Here is a 15,364-nt window from a genome sequence, read left to right as displayed (position 1 = left end):
TATATTTTTAAACATTTTTGTTGCATTACATTTTAGCTAAGCCTTAACATTAAGCTGCCTTGGGTCCCTTGACAGGAGAAAGGTGGGGGTATAAATGGAATAAATAAATACATATATGACTTTGATAAAACATGAAGGGTGTAATTTTTAGATGTTGTCATTTGGGAGTTCTAGTTGTTGGGATTTATAGTTCACCTACAAAGAGCATTCTGAACTCCACCAATGATGGAATTGAACCAAACTTGGCACACACAACTCCCATGACAAATAGAAAATACTGGAAAGGTTTGGCAGGCATTGACCTTGAGTTTTGGAGTTGTAGTTCACCTACATCTAGAGAGTACTGCGGACTCAAACAATGATAGATCTGGACTAAACTTGGCACGAATTCTCAATATGCCCAAATGTGAACACTGGTGGAGTTTGGGAAAAAATAGATCTTTATATTTGGAAGTTGTCTTGGTGGGATTTAGTTTATCTACAATCAAATAGCATTCTGAACCTCACCAATGACAGAATTGGGCTAAACTTTCCACACAGAACCCTCATGTCTTGAAGAGACTCTCTGGTGTGCGCCTCCCTCGAGGCTCGTATGCTCCCCCTCGCCCATACATGCATACCACACTGCCATGCACTGAGCACGCCTGCTCTCCTCTCCCCACTTGGAGTCTCAGAAACAGCCCTTCCCTTGGCTGAGAAGCTCAGTCGGCCAATCACTGTGGATGAGGGATTTTGGTGGGAGGATTTGCCGTTCGTTTCCAAAAAGGAAGAGGACAGGCAGAGAGATCTTCAGCCTTCTCTGCCAAAGGAGTTCCTAAGACCGTCAGAAATATGTCTCTGCCCTCTGTTGACTTTGCTTCCCATTGCAGTGCTTTCCACTATTCTAACATCTACATCACGTGCTAGCAAGAAGAGGTCTATATAAATATTTTAAAACAAGTCTAACAGTTCAATCTCTGTATACAAGGGGATTTTGTAGTACCTTTGAGACTGAAAGAAGTTGGTAGCACAAGTTTTCATAAAGTTTACTGAAATTCCAGACTAATACAGCTATGTCTTTGACTTCTATCTCAGGTATCTGTTTATGGGTCCAGGCGATGAAAGATACTTGTTTTCTTTGGACCAAATTAGGTAAATGAGGTAGCCAGCATGTCTTTCCTTTTGGCATATGAAGAACCACAGGGCGGAAATTTACTTTTAATATTAAAGGAGCAAAGATAAAAAACATATAACTTCCTTATTGAGGTATGACACTTACATCTACCCCGAGGCTAGTTCAGAAAATGGAAGCCAGCCAGCAAGGCAGGAAAATGCTTAGAGTAGCAGAACACAAAGGTGGAAAGGGGAGAATTAGCTTCTTTTCCAAAAGAACAAGCTCAACCCTTCTTCGTATATGAATGGAACAGAAGTGTTAGATAGATGTCGCTAGCTTCTTGTGGTTGATAACATCTAAAGTGACTATGTTTGAGCAATGTGGTTTTATTGTGCAATGTTATTTTTAATAATTTTGGGGCAGTTTTTATTGGCTTGGATTCAGTGTCATCCTCCCATTCTTGGCAGAAACAGATTCACCAGAGGTTCCCACTGGTAATTTTGCTATTCCTCTTATCTCCCTCAGGTGCAGAAGATCCATATATATATATATATATATATATATATATATATATATATATATATATATATATATGACTTTCAAGTTATATAGAAGGCAAAAAACACGAATCACTCTTTCCCAACAAGAATGTAATGTGAGCAAAATTTCACTCTATTTTAAATAAAAAATATTTAAAGAAAAGTACCTGAAAAACTTCAGTCAATTCAAGCCTAGACACAAAACTTCTATGCATGTAAAATGAGTCAATACAGCGGATCAACTCATAACTCGTATTGAGAAGTTAGTTAAATAAAGCACTTTTCAGACATTTATCCATCCTTCTCCATTTTCCAGTTGACTGTGCTCATCTAAATAAATCTGAAGAGGGTCAACTAAGCTTTTCACTCCAACTTTTATTTTCTCAGCTATTTATACCTATATTTGATCCCCTTTTTTTGTAATTCACAGAGCAGTGCTAAAATACGGTGAGGGGAAGAGAACTAAACATTTTTATGGCATTTATGGGCTCTCAAGTCCATTCTATTTTCTATATATGAATGTTCTATATATTTATTAAATGACTCATGTGCCATGAGTAATAGATGTATGACTAAACTGCTCAAGTAGTCATTTACTTTCTTTTGCCAAACTGTACACTATCAAATAAAGGTATAAGGCTATTTAAAGTTGAACTATAAAGGTTGGCAAAGGAACTGGTTGGGTCTAAGGAAATTTTCTTTTGTACAAAGATGTAATAATGTACTACAAATAACCCTAGATATTTCAAAACAGGTTGGCTGATTCAATAAATCCACCCATGTCTCCCCTGAAACTGGCTACAAACCTTTATTACATTGTATCACGGTACACTTAAGACTATTTAGATAAGCAAGTTTCAAAAAAGCGTTCTACTACTATTTAGGTTAATATAATTTCCTACTCTGCTTTTTAAAACTGGCCTCACATATTCAGTATGAATGCTCATGTTTACTCATTTCACAACAAGGTTAACCAAGTACAAGAAATAAAATTGCTTCTTTTTTGGAAGTTTGGTGATGTGGAATCAGCCATAATCATGCTGCCAATTTTTGAACATATTTGTGGGAAATGAGACTACATTCAGCAATACCTCTACAGTGTGCCAAACCATGCCAAAAGAGTTAGGAACCTTTCCATTCCAATCCTACTTTTGTAGTTGCATCTATGAGGTATTGTAATCTACACCTTCTACCAGTGCAAGTCAAAAAACCTGTATGTTGAGGCTAATTTTAAATATATTAAGGCATCATAAAAGAAAATTATTGAAAAGTTTTTCCTAATTCTGATATGAAGAGATAAAATGCTACAAAATGTTATTTTTTAGTTTTCTCTAGGTTAACTTCATCCATATTTAAAAATATTAAAGGGAAAGGTTATGATAAATCTATGTTTATAACAGTCAGCAATATATTATTATTATGTTTATTTATACGCCACTTTTTCTTTCCATAAGGAGAGCCTACGAGTAATTCAAAAGTAAGCTGAACAGTAAACTTAAGCAACAGACCATTTAGATTAATTTTCTTTATTTATACAAAACAGAAAACAAAATTTAGGGAAATAATGGACAGTCTTCTCTTCCATCCTGCATTCCATTCACTTTTGCATTCAAATTTACAGTCCATTGCCAAATGGCAACATCACTGGAAGCTATGAGGTTTCCATCTTGTAGCCATGTTTTTCTAGTTCTGCCCTGAAAAAAAAAGAGAAATAATCCCAGTCATATAAAATTTCAGATGTATCTTTAAACAAATATTTAAAACAATGGTTGAAATAAGATATAACTAATGGTTTTTTATACTCACTGTAATCCTATACCAGTCAACCTAGAAGGAAACATCACTAAATTCTATGGGATTTACTTGAGAGTAGCCATTCATGGCTAACTTTTCACACTAATTTCAATGAGGTTTAAGTGCAATTTAACTTAGTTTGGGTCTAATTCATTATGTTTATCATATCTTCACATTCTCCTAGTAATAGCACAGCATGTATGACTTAGGATAATAATATAAGAGTAAAATCCATGCTGTTTGACAACACTTTAACTGCAATGACTCAATACAATGGAATCATGGGAGTTGTAGTTTTACAAGTTCTATAGCCTTCTCTGTTGTAGAAAATACATGAAGCAACTGAAATTTGGTAATTAACTGTGTTCTCATTGAATACGGTATCATCCCTTTTCGGCATCTGTTGTGTTTTTCGTATTCTGACCAGTTCTTCAATATTCACTCTATAGTAGAGGATCAACTTAGTTAAGTTCTGAAAATTGACTTTGAAGTACTTTTTCTCAATTTGACAATAAATTACCACTTATATTAATGTCAAATTCAGTAGATTGTCCATTTACTTTAGGTACAACAGCACAATGCTAAAACACATCTGCAGTTGAAATGCACCTAGTCTCCCTGATTACTGTTTGACCAAACGGATATACTGTAGCTATTGTTAACTATGATCAAGGGAAACAAACCAGTTTCATCTTATAATTTTAAAGTAGATGTTATAGTAAACATATTTACATTTAACAAGTTAAAATCTTGTTAATATAGAATAGAAGCAGAACTCTCCTAGTCTCCTTGTGCCATTCTGGCTGAGGAGAATATTATCCAGTGGGAATATACAATCATTCTTGTGGCACTGATAGTTTAGAATTAAGTCTGAACAAAGCTAATGTTTACTCTTTAAAAAGCATAGTTCCATGTTTGTTTTGGAAAATTATCTAATGTGTGTTGGGTACATGCTGTATTTTTCATCACGGTCTAGTCTGATAATTTAGACAAGACCCTGGCAACTTGATGCCTCAGATGTTGGTGAACCCCAATTCACATACATCCTATCAAGCATGGCAAACAGTCAGAGGGGTAGTAGCTCCTCAATATCATGATATCCACATTTTTCCATGTCACCCTACAGATCATTCTTTATATGGAAATACTGAAACTGTTCATATTACCTTAACTGATTGGAGAAATCATCTTCCACATTGTCATCATCCCAGTTGTCTTCCCACACATGTGCATCTTCATCTTCATCTAAACCGGCCCAGTCTAAAAACAAGACACAGAACATGCTGATTTTGTACAAAGTTCAACAATTCTTGGGGAAATGTTTCAATTCTATTGTTATTAATAATACTATGTTATCTTAAGCAACTCTATCTTAAAGATAGGTGATTTTACTAGTTAATAATTGAATCAAAGGTTTAAAAAGCGAATGGGGTTGAAACATTGATGTTTGCTGTATATTGGGAGTGGGCAACTGTGGAAGGCTAGGGGGCACATCTGCCTGCCTAAGAGGGATTAAAAAAATATTACCCCTTAAACAACATCAAGTAATTAAGAGACAGTTGTTGTTGCAAAAAAGGGCTGCTCCTGGTCCTATAAAAAGGTAAAGGTGTCCCCTTGACATTAAGTCTAGTCGTGTCTGACTCTGGAGGGATGGTGCTCATCTCCATTTTTAAGCGCAAGAGCCAGCTTTGTCCATAGACGCCTCCAAGATCATGTGGCTCGCATGACTGCATGGAGCACCGTACCTTCCCGCTGGAGTGCTACTTATTGATCTACTCACATTTGCATTCTTTCGAACTACTAGGTTGTTGGAAGCTGGGCCTAACAGATGGAGCTCATACCGCTCCCCGGATTCAAACTGCCAACCTTTTGGTCAGTAAGTTCAGCAGCTCAATGGTTTTAAAAAGATCCTCATCCTATATTGCCCAGGAAATATGCAAAATCTGGTAGAAATGTGTTTCACACCCCCAAAGTGCCTTTGGGGGCAAAAACATGTATTGGTTTTTCCTCCCAAATGTTGACACACTGAGAGGGTATTTGAAAGCCAAAAATGTTGATTTTGTGGCAATTTTTGTGGACTACCAAGGAGTCCTAGTTGCCACAAAAATAGCTCTGGGAGTTAATGGGCTCCATTTAACTCACTTCCTCTGTAAATACTGCATTTTAGCCTATCTACACACTTTATAAGAGGATTTTTTAAAAAATCCATCTGTGTGAGAAGAGATACTTTAACACCTCAGTCTGGACCAGAGCCAAGAACCATGGTTTGTAAATGCATGATTGGAGTCAAATGACAGAAACACTTCACAGACTGACACCCTTAAAGGTCTGGTTGGTAATTTGTGGCTGCAGATATTCTCAATCTGAGAGAGGGAACAACTCAGTTCAAGGTGGATAAAATGAACAGGGTGAGCTGGTATTAGCCAACCCAGACAGGATGAGGGAAATAAGGCAAAGAGGCAAGACTGCAGCAAACCAGATGTTGTCTGACTAAAGATCAGGTATTAGCAAAGGAAGCTAAAAATAAGGTTGAAGCAACATAGGAATAAAATGAACTAGAGTTCTGAGTGGCTAGCAAGGTGAAGTGAGAGGTGAGGTACTGCCTGCACCCTCTCCACAGACAGTGATCCAATATCAGTTGTGGCCCTAATATGCGGAGTTTTCAAACTGACAAGTGAAAAAGTTGTGCATCAGATTTTTCATCATTACAAGACAAGCAGGAGCTCAGACTATTAAATAGTGTGCTTTTTTCACCTGACAGGCTTTCACACTATTGGCACAAATATGTAAGGTTTGAGATGCACAATGACAGAGGCTGTTAAGTGAACAATACACTACTGTACATCTTTTCTAATACTGTTCTGCAAGGCATAAAATTGGATAACCGGCTTTCAAAACCCAATCTGGCAATGTCTTCTTACTGATTGCCAAACTAAAAACTTGCTTTCTATATCTATTACATGTCTCCAGCATTATGGGGCAGGAAAAAGGATGAATCAGATTTGTAATAAAACAATACGATGCTATAGATGGGAATGTGTAATGATATGCTGTGATAAACGACTAGGCTTTCAACTGAAACATTTTGATAACATTTCTCAAAAGGGACAACCTGTAGATATTTCAGGGGAAAGCATTCTAATTTAGTATATAGTATATAGCGCATAAAACATTTTCATGTATAAAACTAGGTCTAATACCTAGTTTTTTTAATGGTCCTTAACCATTTTGGAGTCACGGATCACTCAGATAATCTAATGAATATTATAGAACCCATGCTCTACATCTTAATTGAGGCACAGGACAAAAATGCAATGAAATATATTATTATTCCTGGTACTGCAAATATAAGATATTAGCCTTGTAATGTAATTTTTGTATAAAACAAGACAAAGACTGTTTGTTTATGTATCTAGATATGTTATTTATATACATAATGCTGAATACCATACAAAGATCACCATCCACTTGCATAACTTTTGCTTTAACAGATAAATGAAAAATTATGTAGCATCACAAGGTTTCAAAATGACATCAGCAATATTTTTATAAACCGAGTGCAATACACCAACCTCACAATAATATGAACATTATTTTTATACGCACTGAAAGCCAAATCATGATTTTCCCATTGCATGAGAACTCTCAAGTAATCTGTTTTTCACACCTAAGTAATAGATCCAAAGATATTTAGAAAATGATGAAATCTCGTACACATGCCAGAAGTACATTACAGTAGCACAGTGGAATTCTCACTAAAAATAGAATAAATCCATTTCAGATGACTGAATCTGAGTGGTAGCAAAAAATCATAACTGAAATATATGACACCTTAAATAAAATATTCTTTGAACAATATATTTTACTCTATATGCCAATATAATTTCGCAATGAAGAAGCATACTATCTAAATAATTAAGTTTAGTTAAATCTGAAACTGCAAGAATCACTACATATGTATATTAAGATCTCATTTAAAGCAACTGTACATTGATTGATACACACAATAATAACATCTCTAAGGTGTTCTTAGCTAGTCTTCAGATGACAATCAGCCTAAGAGTGTTAGATTGAACACTTAAGACCTTTTATTCACTACAACAGTTTAAGAATATACATTTTTAAAATGTAAAGTATGATTCAAAAGCAATTTTGAATTTCACACAACCATATTCTGTGAACTATAACGGATTTAAAGACAGTCTCATACTTAAAAGACAGTAATTGTGGCATATAAATAAAGTCAGAAGTAGTCACATTTTTAAATAGCGGCTGTTTCACTAACAACAGATTATTACGCACCTGTTCTATGAAAATATGTTTAGTGCTATCTTTCCATATGCAGGTAAAGTCTCATTGTTTATTAGTAAGCCTTTGAGGGTTGGTTTTAGGGGGAGAGGCCTTTCAGAATGTGCTGTTTTATGCCACCTGTGGTTTCTCTGGTTTTTTTTTTTTTTTTACTTTTTGCACTTTGTGAATTTTTAGCTGCATATTTTAAATTTTGAAAGCTGCCCTGAGTCCTGGACTGGGAAGAAGGCAGAATGTAAATAATATAATAATTAAAATATATCTGACAGCAAAAGAGAGTAGGAGTCATCCATCATACCAAAAATGAATAATCAAACAAAAGTTGAATTTTAGAATATTTGGGAATACAAGTCAAGATCCTTAGTTCACACCTTCCTAATTACTTTTACTTTGAAATAATCTATAGGGACATTATATGATAATGCTGACTTACTTTTACTACTTGTTTTGTTTGTTTCTTTATGGGATGTAAACCCTGTCTATTTCCTGGGGTGGGATTCAAAGTGGCTTCCCAAAAATTAAAATCAAATCAAATTAAAATCTTATTTTGCAAAAGTTAAAAAAAGAATTAAACAATACATTGAAACCATAATTACAACAGTTAAAACACATGTAAAACACATGGAAGATAACATAAAATATTGTACATGACTTTACTCATACTACAATTATAGAATTTACAACTCACAGGCTTGTCTGACTTAAAAGGTCTTTGCCTGAAGAAAGAAAAAGACAAGGGAGGGAACTAATTTTACTTTTTATATTGTTGTTGTTTATTTTTACACCACTTTTTCTCTCAACAAGGAGACTCAAAGATGATTCTTTGAGAAGTGGATTCCATAGCCTGGGAGCACCCCCAGAGAAGACTTTCTTCTGTGTCTAACAAACATGCCTATGAAGCAGGTATGGGCCAAGATCCCTCCAGTGGTTTGGACTTCAATTCCCAGAAATCCTAGCCAACTTACTGGCTGTTAGGAATTATGGGAGTTAAGGTCCAAAACACCTGGAGGGGCCAAGTTTGCTTATGCTTGCTATGAAGGTTGTGGAACAGAAAGGCAGCTCTTCAGTACAGATTTCATGCTGACTTGTATAGGAAGATACAGTTCTTCAGATAGCCTGAACCCAAGATGTATAGGCCTTTAAAGGACAAAACCAGAACTCTGAATTGTGAATGAAAATTGTCAAGTTCAGATGTAGAAGACTGTATTGATAAGGCAATTTTAAGGTTTCTGTGTGTTGCTTAAACTATAATTCCCATCAACACAAACCAGCATATCTTGCGATGAGAGATTACAGAAGTAGTGATCCTCCAGATACTACCAAACTGCAAGTTACCCATCTGCACATGGAGGGGATATGAACCTTGCAAGTTAAAGCAAAATGAGAGCTTACTCAAAGTAAACATGGTTTACCAGGAGCTATAGCTAGCAAATATGTGTTCTGAATACACAGTATTGTAGTTAAAATGCATGAGATACTTTGTGTTGAACGTGGACATGTTCTATTCTCAGGGCTTCAGTAAACAGAATTCAGGAGTCATGAATATTTAACAGTAATACATGATGCATAATTATATTTTTCTTGTACCATGTATGGGATGCTTGTGGAACTGTCTGCGTCACATTCCAGAATATTATTTCTATCTTTGTTACGACTTCAGAGGGCACCAGTTGTTGTCCTGTCTCAGACATAAACCACAGAGTGGGCCTACCTACCCTTCCTTTATATTTGATGACATTAGCCATGTAAAAGTTGGGAAATACCACTCCTTCCAAACACCTATTCTCAACAAAAACATAAAGACCTTGACTTCATTCTGCAATCCAAACGTGTTTTGCTGTAATTGCTTCCATCTTGAAACGGGGGAACCCTCATTTTTAAGGCCTTGTCGGGGATTCATTTCTGTGTTTTAATATTTCTAATGTTTAAACTCATAAATTGTTCAATAAGTTTATGCTTTTGCTTTGACTTTGCATTATATTGCTTTAAATATAGTTAGCCATCTTGGCTCCCATAATTGATAGAAAGACAGGATATGAGTGATGATGGTGATGATAATGATGATAATAGTAATGTTAGTAATAGAAAATATATGTTGAGATCCCTTATCCAAAATTGTCCACATGGGTGACTGAGATAGATCAATCTTTGTTTTTAATGGTTTAGTGTACACAAGCTGGGAGGCAGGATGGAAATCTGTCAGGTACTTTGTGCTTTTCTTTCACGGCAGAGGGTTGGACTAGATGGCCCATGTGGTCTCTTCCAACTCTATTTTTCAATGATTATATGCACGGGATTATTAAAAATATTGTGTACAAAATTACTCAGCCTTTGTGTAGAAGGGGTACAGAAAACACATGTGATTTTGTGGTTAAGATTTGGGTCCCATCTCTGAGATATTCCATGCAGCTATTTCAAATCTCTTTAAAAAATATGGTGCCATGCATTTTGGATAAGCAACACTAAACCTGTAATAATAATCTGACGGAGAAGGCTTTTCCTGTCTTTCAGACCAATGAACACATTGTGGCTGTGGGTAAGTAAGCAGTAGGCCATGTTAAGTGGAAGGAGGCCATTGCTATTGTGTGTCGTCAAATCATTTCAGAATTATGGGGAGTCTTGTAATTACTCTTTTAATTTTATTTCAACAGAACTTTTGGTGTTTCTGTAAACTGATTTCACTTGGACCTCATGTTCTTTATGTTAAGTTACCTGATAGCCTATGTTACCTTTTAATTTGAGGTTGAAAGTTTAATTTGACTCTAAATGTTGGTTCATTTGGGAATTGGAAGGGTTGTTATTCTACTTGTATTCACGGTATTGTAAAGGCATTGAATGTTTGCCTTTTTGTTTGCTGGAATCCACCCTGAGTCCTCTTGGGGAAATAGGGTGGAATATAAATAAAGTTTTATCATCTTTATCATCATCATCATCATCATCATCATCATCATCATCATCATCATGGAGCCCCCGGTGGTGCAGTGGGTTAAACTGCTGAGCTGCTGAACTTGCCAACTGAAAGGTCATAGGTTAGCCCCAGCTTCTGCCAACCTAGAAGTTCAAGAACATGCAAATGTGTTTAGATTCCTGCTTTGGCGGGAAGATAGCGGTGTTCCATACAGTCATGCCAGCCACATTATTTACAAGGCCATAAAAAATCTCCAAGAAGTATGCAAAGAATGAGAAAGTGACAGCTCCCCTGGTGGCCAGAAGCTGGAATGTTAAATAGCCTCTGAGTGTCTGGCTATATATGTTGTGTGTCTATGGCATTGAATGTTTGCCATGTATATGTATATTGTAATCCGCCCTGAGTCCCCTGCAGGGTGAGAAGGGCAGAATATAAATACTGTAAATAAATAAAGAATAAATACAGACAACACTGGCTCTTCGGCTTAAAAATGGAGATGAGCAACACCCCCTAGATTCAGACACGACTAGACTTAATGCTGGGGGAAAACTTTTACCTATTGACATTTCCTTTTACAATCCTGCAGGATCTCTTCGATCCTTGGGGGTGGCCCTCCTCTTGATCCCACCTCCATCACAAGTGCGACTTGTGGGGACGAGGGAGACAGCCTTCTCCGCTGTGGCCATTTGGCTTTGGAACTTGCTACCTAGTGAGATTAGGCAAGCCCCTACCCTGGCAGCTTTTAAGAAAGACTTAAAAACCATCCCCATATCATGTCCATCCCAATTATAGTTCTGTCCTCATGATGCACTTTCCCTTGTCTTTAATGAAGGCTCAATCCCTTCTAATGAAGGTTCACCCCTTCTGACCTCCCCCACAGACACATACTTCTCAATTTACTTATCTCACCCAGGGTTTTATCAATCTTATTCTGTGCATTTGATCCACCCACCATGCTTTTATTTTATTTCTTCATCACGTTAGTTTGCATCTGTTTATTTCATTTTGTTATTTTCTGTATTTTATTTTGATGTTATTATTTACTGTTTGTATCTTATTTTAGAATCATAGAATCATAGAATTGGAAGAGACCTCATGAGCCATCCAGTCCAACCCCCTGCCAAGAAGCAGGAAATCTGCATTCAAAGCACCCCCAAGAGATGGCCATCCAGCCTCTGTTTAGGCAGAATAGAGGGGTAGCATGACTTCCCTGGATCTAGACACTATGCTCCTATTGATGCAAGCCAAAATCCCATTGGCTTTTTTTGCCGCTGCATCCCATTATTGACTCATGTTTAACTCGTTGTCCACGAGGGCCCCAAGATCTTTTTCACACGTACTACTCTTGAGCCATGCGTCCCCCATTCTGTATCTTTGCATTTCATTTTACTGTAATTTTGGGCTTGGCCTCATGTTATCCGCCCCGAGTCCCCTTTGGGGAGATGGTGGGGGGGGGGGGGAGAGTCTAAATAAAGTGTATTATCATCATCATCATCATCGGGTTTTCTTGGCAATATCTGTTCAGAGGAAATTTGCCTATGGGTCCATCTACACCAGTGGTTCTCAACCTGTGGGTCCCCAGGTGTTTTGGCCTTCAACTCCCAGAAATCCTAACAGTTGGTAAACTGGCTGAGTTTTCTGTGACTTGTAGGCCAAAACACCTGGGGATCCACAGGTTACTGGAGTACTAATGAGTTTATATTTGTTTAAATTGTTCTTCGTTTTAATTATTGTATTGTTTTCAAGAGTTTTTTGCACTACAAAAAACTCTTGAGGGAGCAAATTTGTTTACTGCTGCCCTGGAGACTAGGACACGGAACAATGGCTTCAAACTACAAGAAATGAGATTCCATCTGAACATTAGGAAGAACTTCCTGACTGTGAGAGCCGTTCAGCAGTGGAACTCTCTGCCCTGGAATGTGGTGGAGGCTCCTTCTTTGGAGGCTTTTAAACAGAGGCTGGATGGCCATCTGTCAGGGGTGCTTTGAATGCAATTTTCCTGCTTCTTGGCAGAATGGGGTTGGATTGGATGGCCCATGAGGTCTCATCCTACAAATGAGATATGTGCAGTGTGCATAGGAATTCATTCATGTATCTTTCAAATTATAATCTGGCCCTCCAACAGTCTGAGATACTGTGACATGGCCCTCTGTTTAAAAAGTTTGAGGACCCCTTATCTACACTGTAGAACGAATGCGGTTTGATGCCACTTTAACCTGCCACGGCTCAATGCTGTGGAGTCCTGAGAGTTGCAGTTTTACAAGGACTTCAGCCTTCTCTTCCAAAGAGTTCTAGTGCCTCACCAAAGTACAACTCCCATGATTCCAGAATACTGAGTCATGTCAACTATTTATTATTTATTTATTTACCTTACTTATATACCGCTGTTCTCAGCCCGAAGGCGACTCACAGTGGTTCACAACAAATACAAACAGCAAAAATTCAGTGCTACAGTATAGAAACAGTTAACAACCTAACACATTACACAATTAATAAACAGTTACTACAATACCCATTCACTGTCATCTCGTCATCAAAAACATGTTCCAGATTCGTCATCCATTGTTCCATTCCAGTGTTCATTAACCAATCATTGCACTAATTATTCGAACGCCTGCTCAAACAGCCAGGTCTTCACCTTTTTGCGGAATACCATTAGAGATGGTGTTAGTCTAATGTCCATAGGAAGGGCGTTCCACAGCCGAGGAGCCACCACCGAGAAGGCCCTATCTCTCGTCCCCGCCAGCCGAGCTTGAGAAGCAGGTGGGATCGAGAGCAGGGTCTCCCCGGAAGATCTCAAAGTCCTGGTGGGTTCATAGGCAGAGATGCGGTCAGATAGGTAGCTTGGGCCAGAACTAAAGTGGTGTGAAACTGCATTCGTGCCTCACCAAAGTACTACTCCCATGATTCCAGAATACTAAGTCATGTCAACTAAAGTGGTGTGAAACTGCATTCATTCTATGGTGAAGATGCACCCTTTGCCTTCCTCTGAGGCTGGGAGTGTGACCCTAATACACAGCGGGTATTATGGCCGAGAGATGATTCTAAATCTGGTCTCCGAGGCCAGTCCAACACGCCAGAGAAACCGAATGGTCAAAATGGCAAATGAAGGCCCAGAGCGGAAGAGCAATCTCCCATTCTGACCCAGAGCGTGGGAGGCGCGAGTGCGCATGCGCGTCCTCACTTGAGGCCTACTACTGCCTCTTGCCGCCTCCTCCAGTGCACAGTCACAGGTCCCCTCGCTTCTAATCCTCCCGATGCGGATCTAGCCCTTGACGCCCCCTCCCTTGGTTCCCTCTTCCCCCCGGAACCAACCTTCGGCCGGGAATTCCTCGAACTCGTCGTCCTCCTCCAGAAGCCCCAAATCCACGGGCTGCTTCTTCTCCGACATGCTCCGCCTCAGCCTCCACTCTACTGCTCCCCGCTGAGAATGACGGGATCGTGACGTCATCAGCCGGTGAATGGCAGAGGGGAAGGCGAGATGAACAAGCAAAACAACACCAAAAAACTCCTCTGCGCATGCGCTCTTTACTCGCGCAGCAGCTTCGCCTCCTCGCCTTGTTGTTCCTGAATTGATTGGCAGCTGCTTTTGGCGCCTTCGTGGTTGTCGCCTTTTCTCTGTTCTGAGGTGACTGTGACCTCAGAGAAAATGTTCTTCATAGGTCAAATGTCTTCTGTTTTGTGTGGGGAAGGGAAACAATCAGGACAAATGAATCATAAAAGCAGATATTGGAATTTATGCCACCTTCTATTATAGCAGGCCTGGGCAAAGGAGGAAAAGGAAGGGGCCTGAGGCTGTTAGGAATGGTGGGAGTTGAAGTCCAAAACCCCTGGAGGGCCCACGTTTGCCCAGGCCTGTATTATAGCCTCACATAAGGCATTGACAAACTATATACTTTGCAAAAAACATTTTAATAGGATGCTTTCCTTCTAGCATCAATTTGCGACACAGTAATTTAGTTTTACTAGCAAAACCAGAGGTTAAACCAATTTCTTATGATTGATATGGTCACGTTCATAAATTACAATAATGAAATGCATGGGGCAAGACATAATTTATGGAAACCTATCATTTATCACTTTTAAAATAGTTTTCTAAGATCTACAGAGATACTTGCAGGGACACCTCAGCAAGTGAGCACAATTCAAAGTGCTGGTGTTAACCTATAAAGCCCTAAACGACTCCGACCCTGTTTACCTCGCCAAACGTATTCTCCCCTATGAACCATCGAGATTATTAAGATCGTCTGGAGAGGCCCTGCTCTCAGTCCCACCAGCCTCGCAAGCGTGTCTGGTGGGGACGAGGGACAGGGCCTTCTCGGTGGTGGCCCCTCGACTCTGGAACTCTCTCCCTCTGGAGATCAGAACCGCCCCATCTATCCTGACATTTAGGAAACAGGTGAAGACTTGGTTATGGAGACAGGCATTCGACGAGTGAGCCAACACCGTGAGATATGGATGGAGGATGATGAGCAACGATTTTAGTGCGACGACTGGCCATTATAGTTATTGATTGTAATTGCTGTTTTAATGTTTTACTGTAATATGTATTATGATGTTTTATTGATTATATGTGATATTATGGTTGGAAACTGGTCAGAGTCCCTCAAGAGAGGTGAGAAGGCCGGTATACAAAACTTTTAAATAAATAATAATAAATAAGCAAGAGTTCAAAAGGGGCAGGCTAAAACCTGGAACCTCAAGCGCAGAGGTCCACAAACT

At 38.7% G+C, this 15,364-nt stretch overlaps 1 protein-coding gene across 1 annotated transcript; it reads right to left on the bottom strand.

Annotated features, from left to right (window-relative positions):
* Nucleotides 1–3,142: 3,142 nt before the first annotated feature.
* SEM1 (SEM1 26S proteasome subunit) lies at nucleotides 3,143–14,104 on the bottom strand. Its single transcript, XM_060782217.2, has 3 exons — nucleotides 13,958–14,104; nucleotides 4,593–4,686; nucleotides 3,143–3,326 (listed from the first exon to the last, which is right to left on the bottom strand). Exons 1-3 carry the CDS (start codon nucleotides 14,091–14,093, stop codon nucleotides 3,284–3,286), a joined length of 273 nt encoding a protein of 90 aa, XP_060638200.1. The 5' UTR covers nucleotides 14,094–14,104; the 3' UTR covers nucleotides 3,143–3,283.
* Between the last annotated feature and the right edge of the window lie 1,260 nt (nucleotides 14,105–15,364).

The sequence above is a fragment of the Anolis sagrei genome, chromosome 6, assembly GCF_037176765.1.
Source record: "Anolis sagrei isolate rAnoSag1 chromosome 6, rAnoSag1.mat, whole genome shotgun sequence".
Classification (NCBI taxonomy): Eukaryota; Metazoa; Chordata; class Lepidosauria; order Squamata; family Dactyloidae; genus Anolis; species Anolis sagrei.
This window is presented reverse-complemented; position numbering and strand designations above follow the sequence as displayed.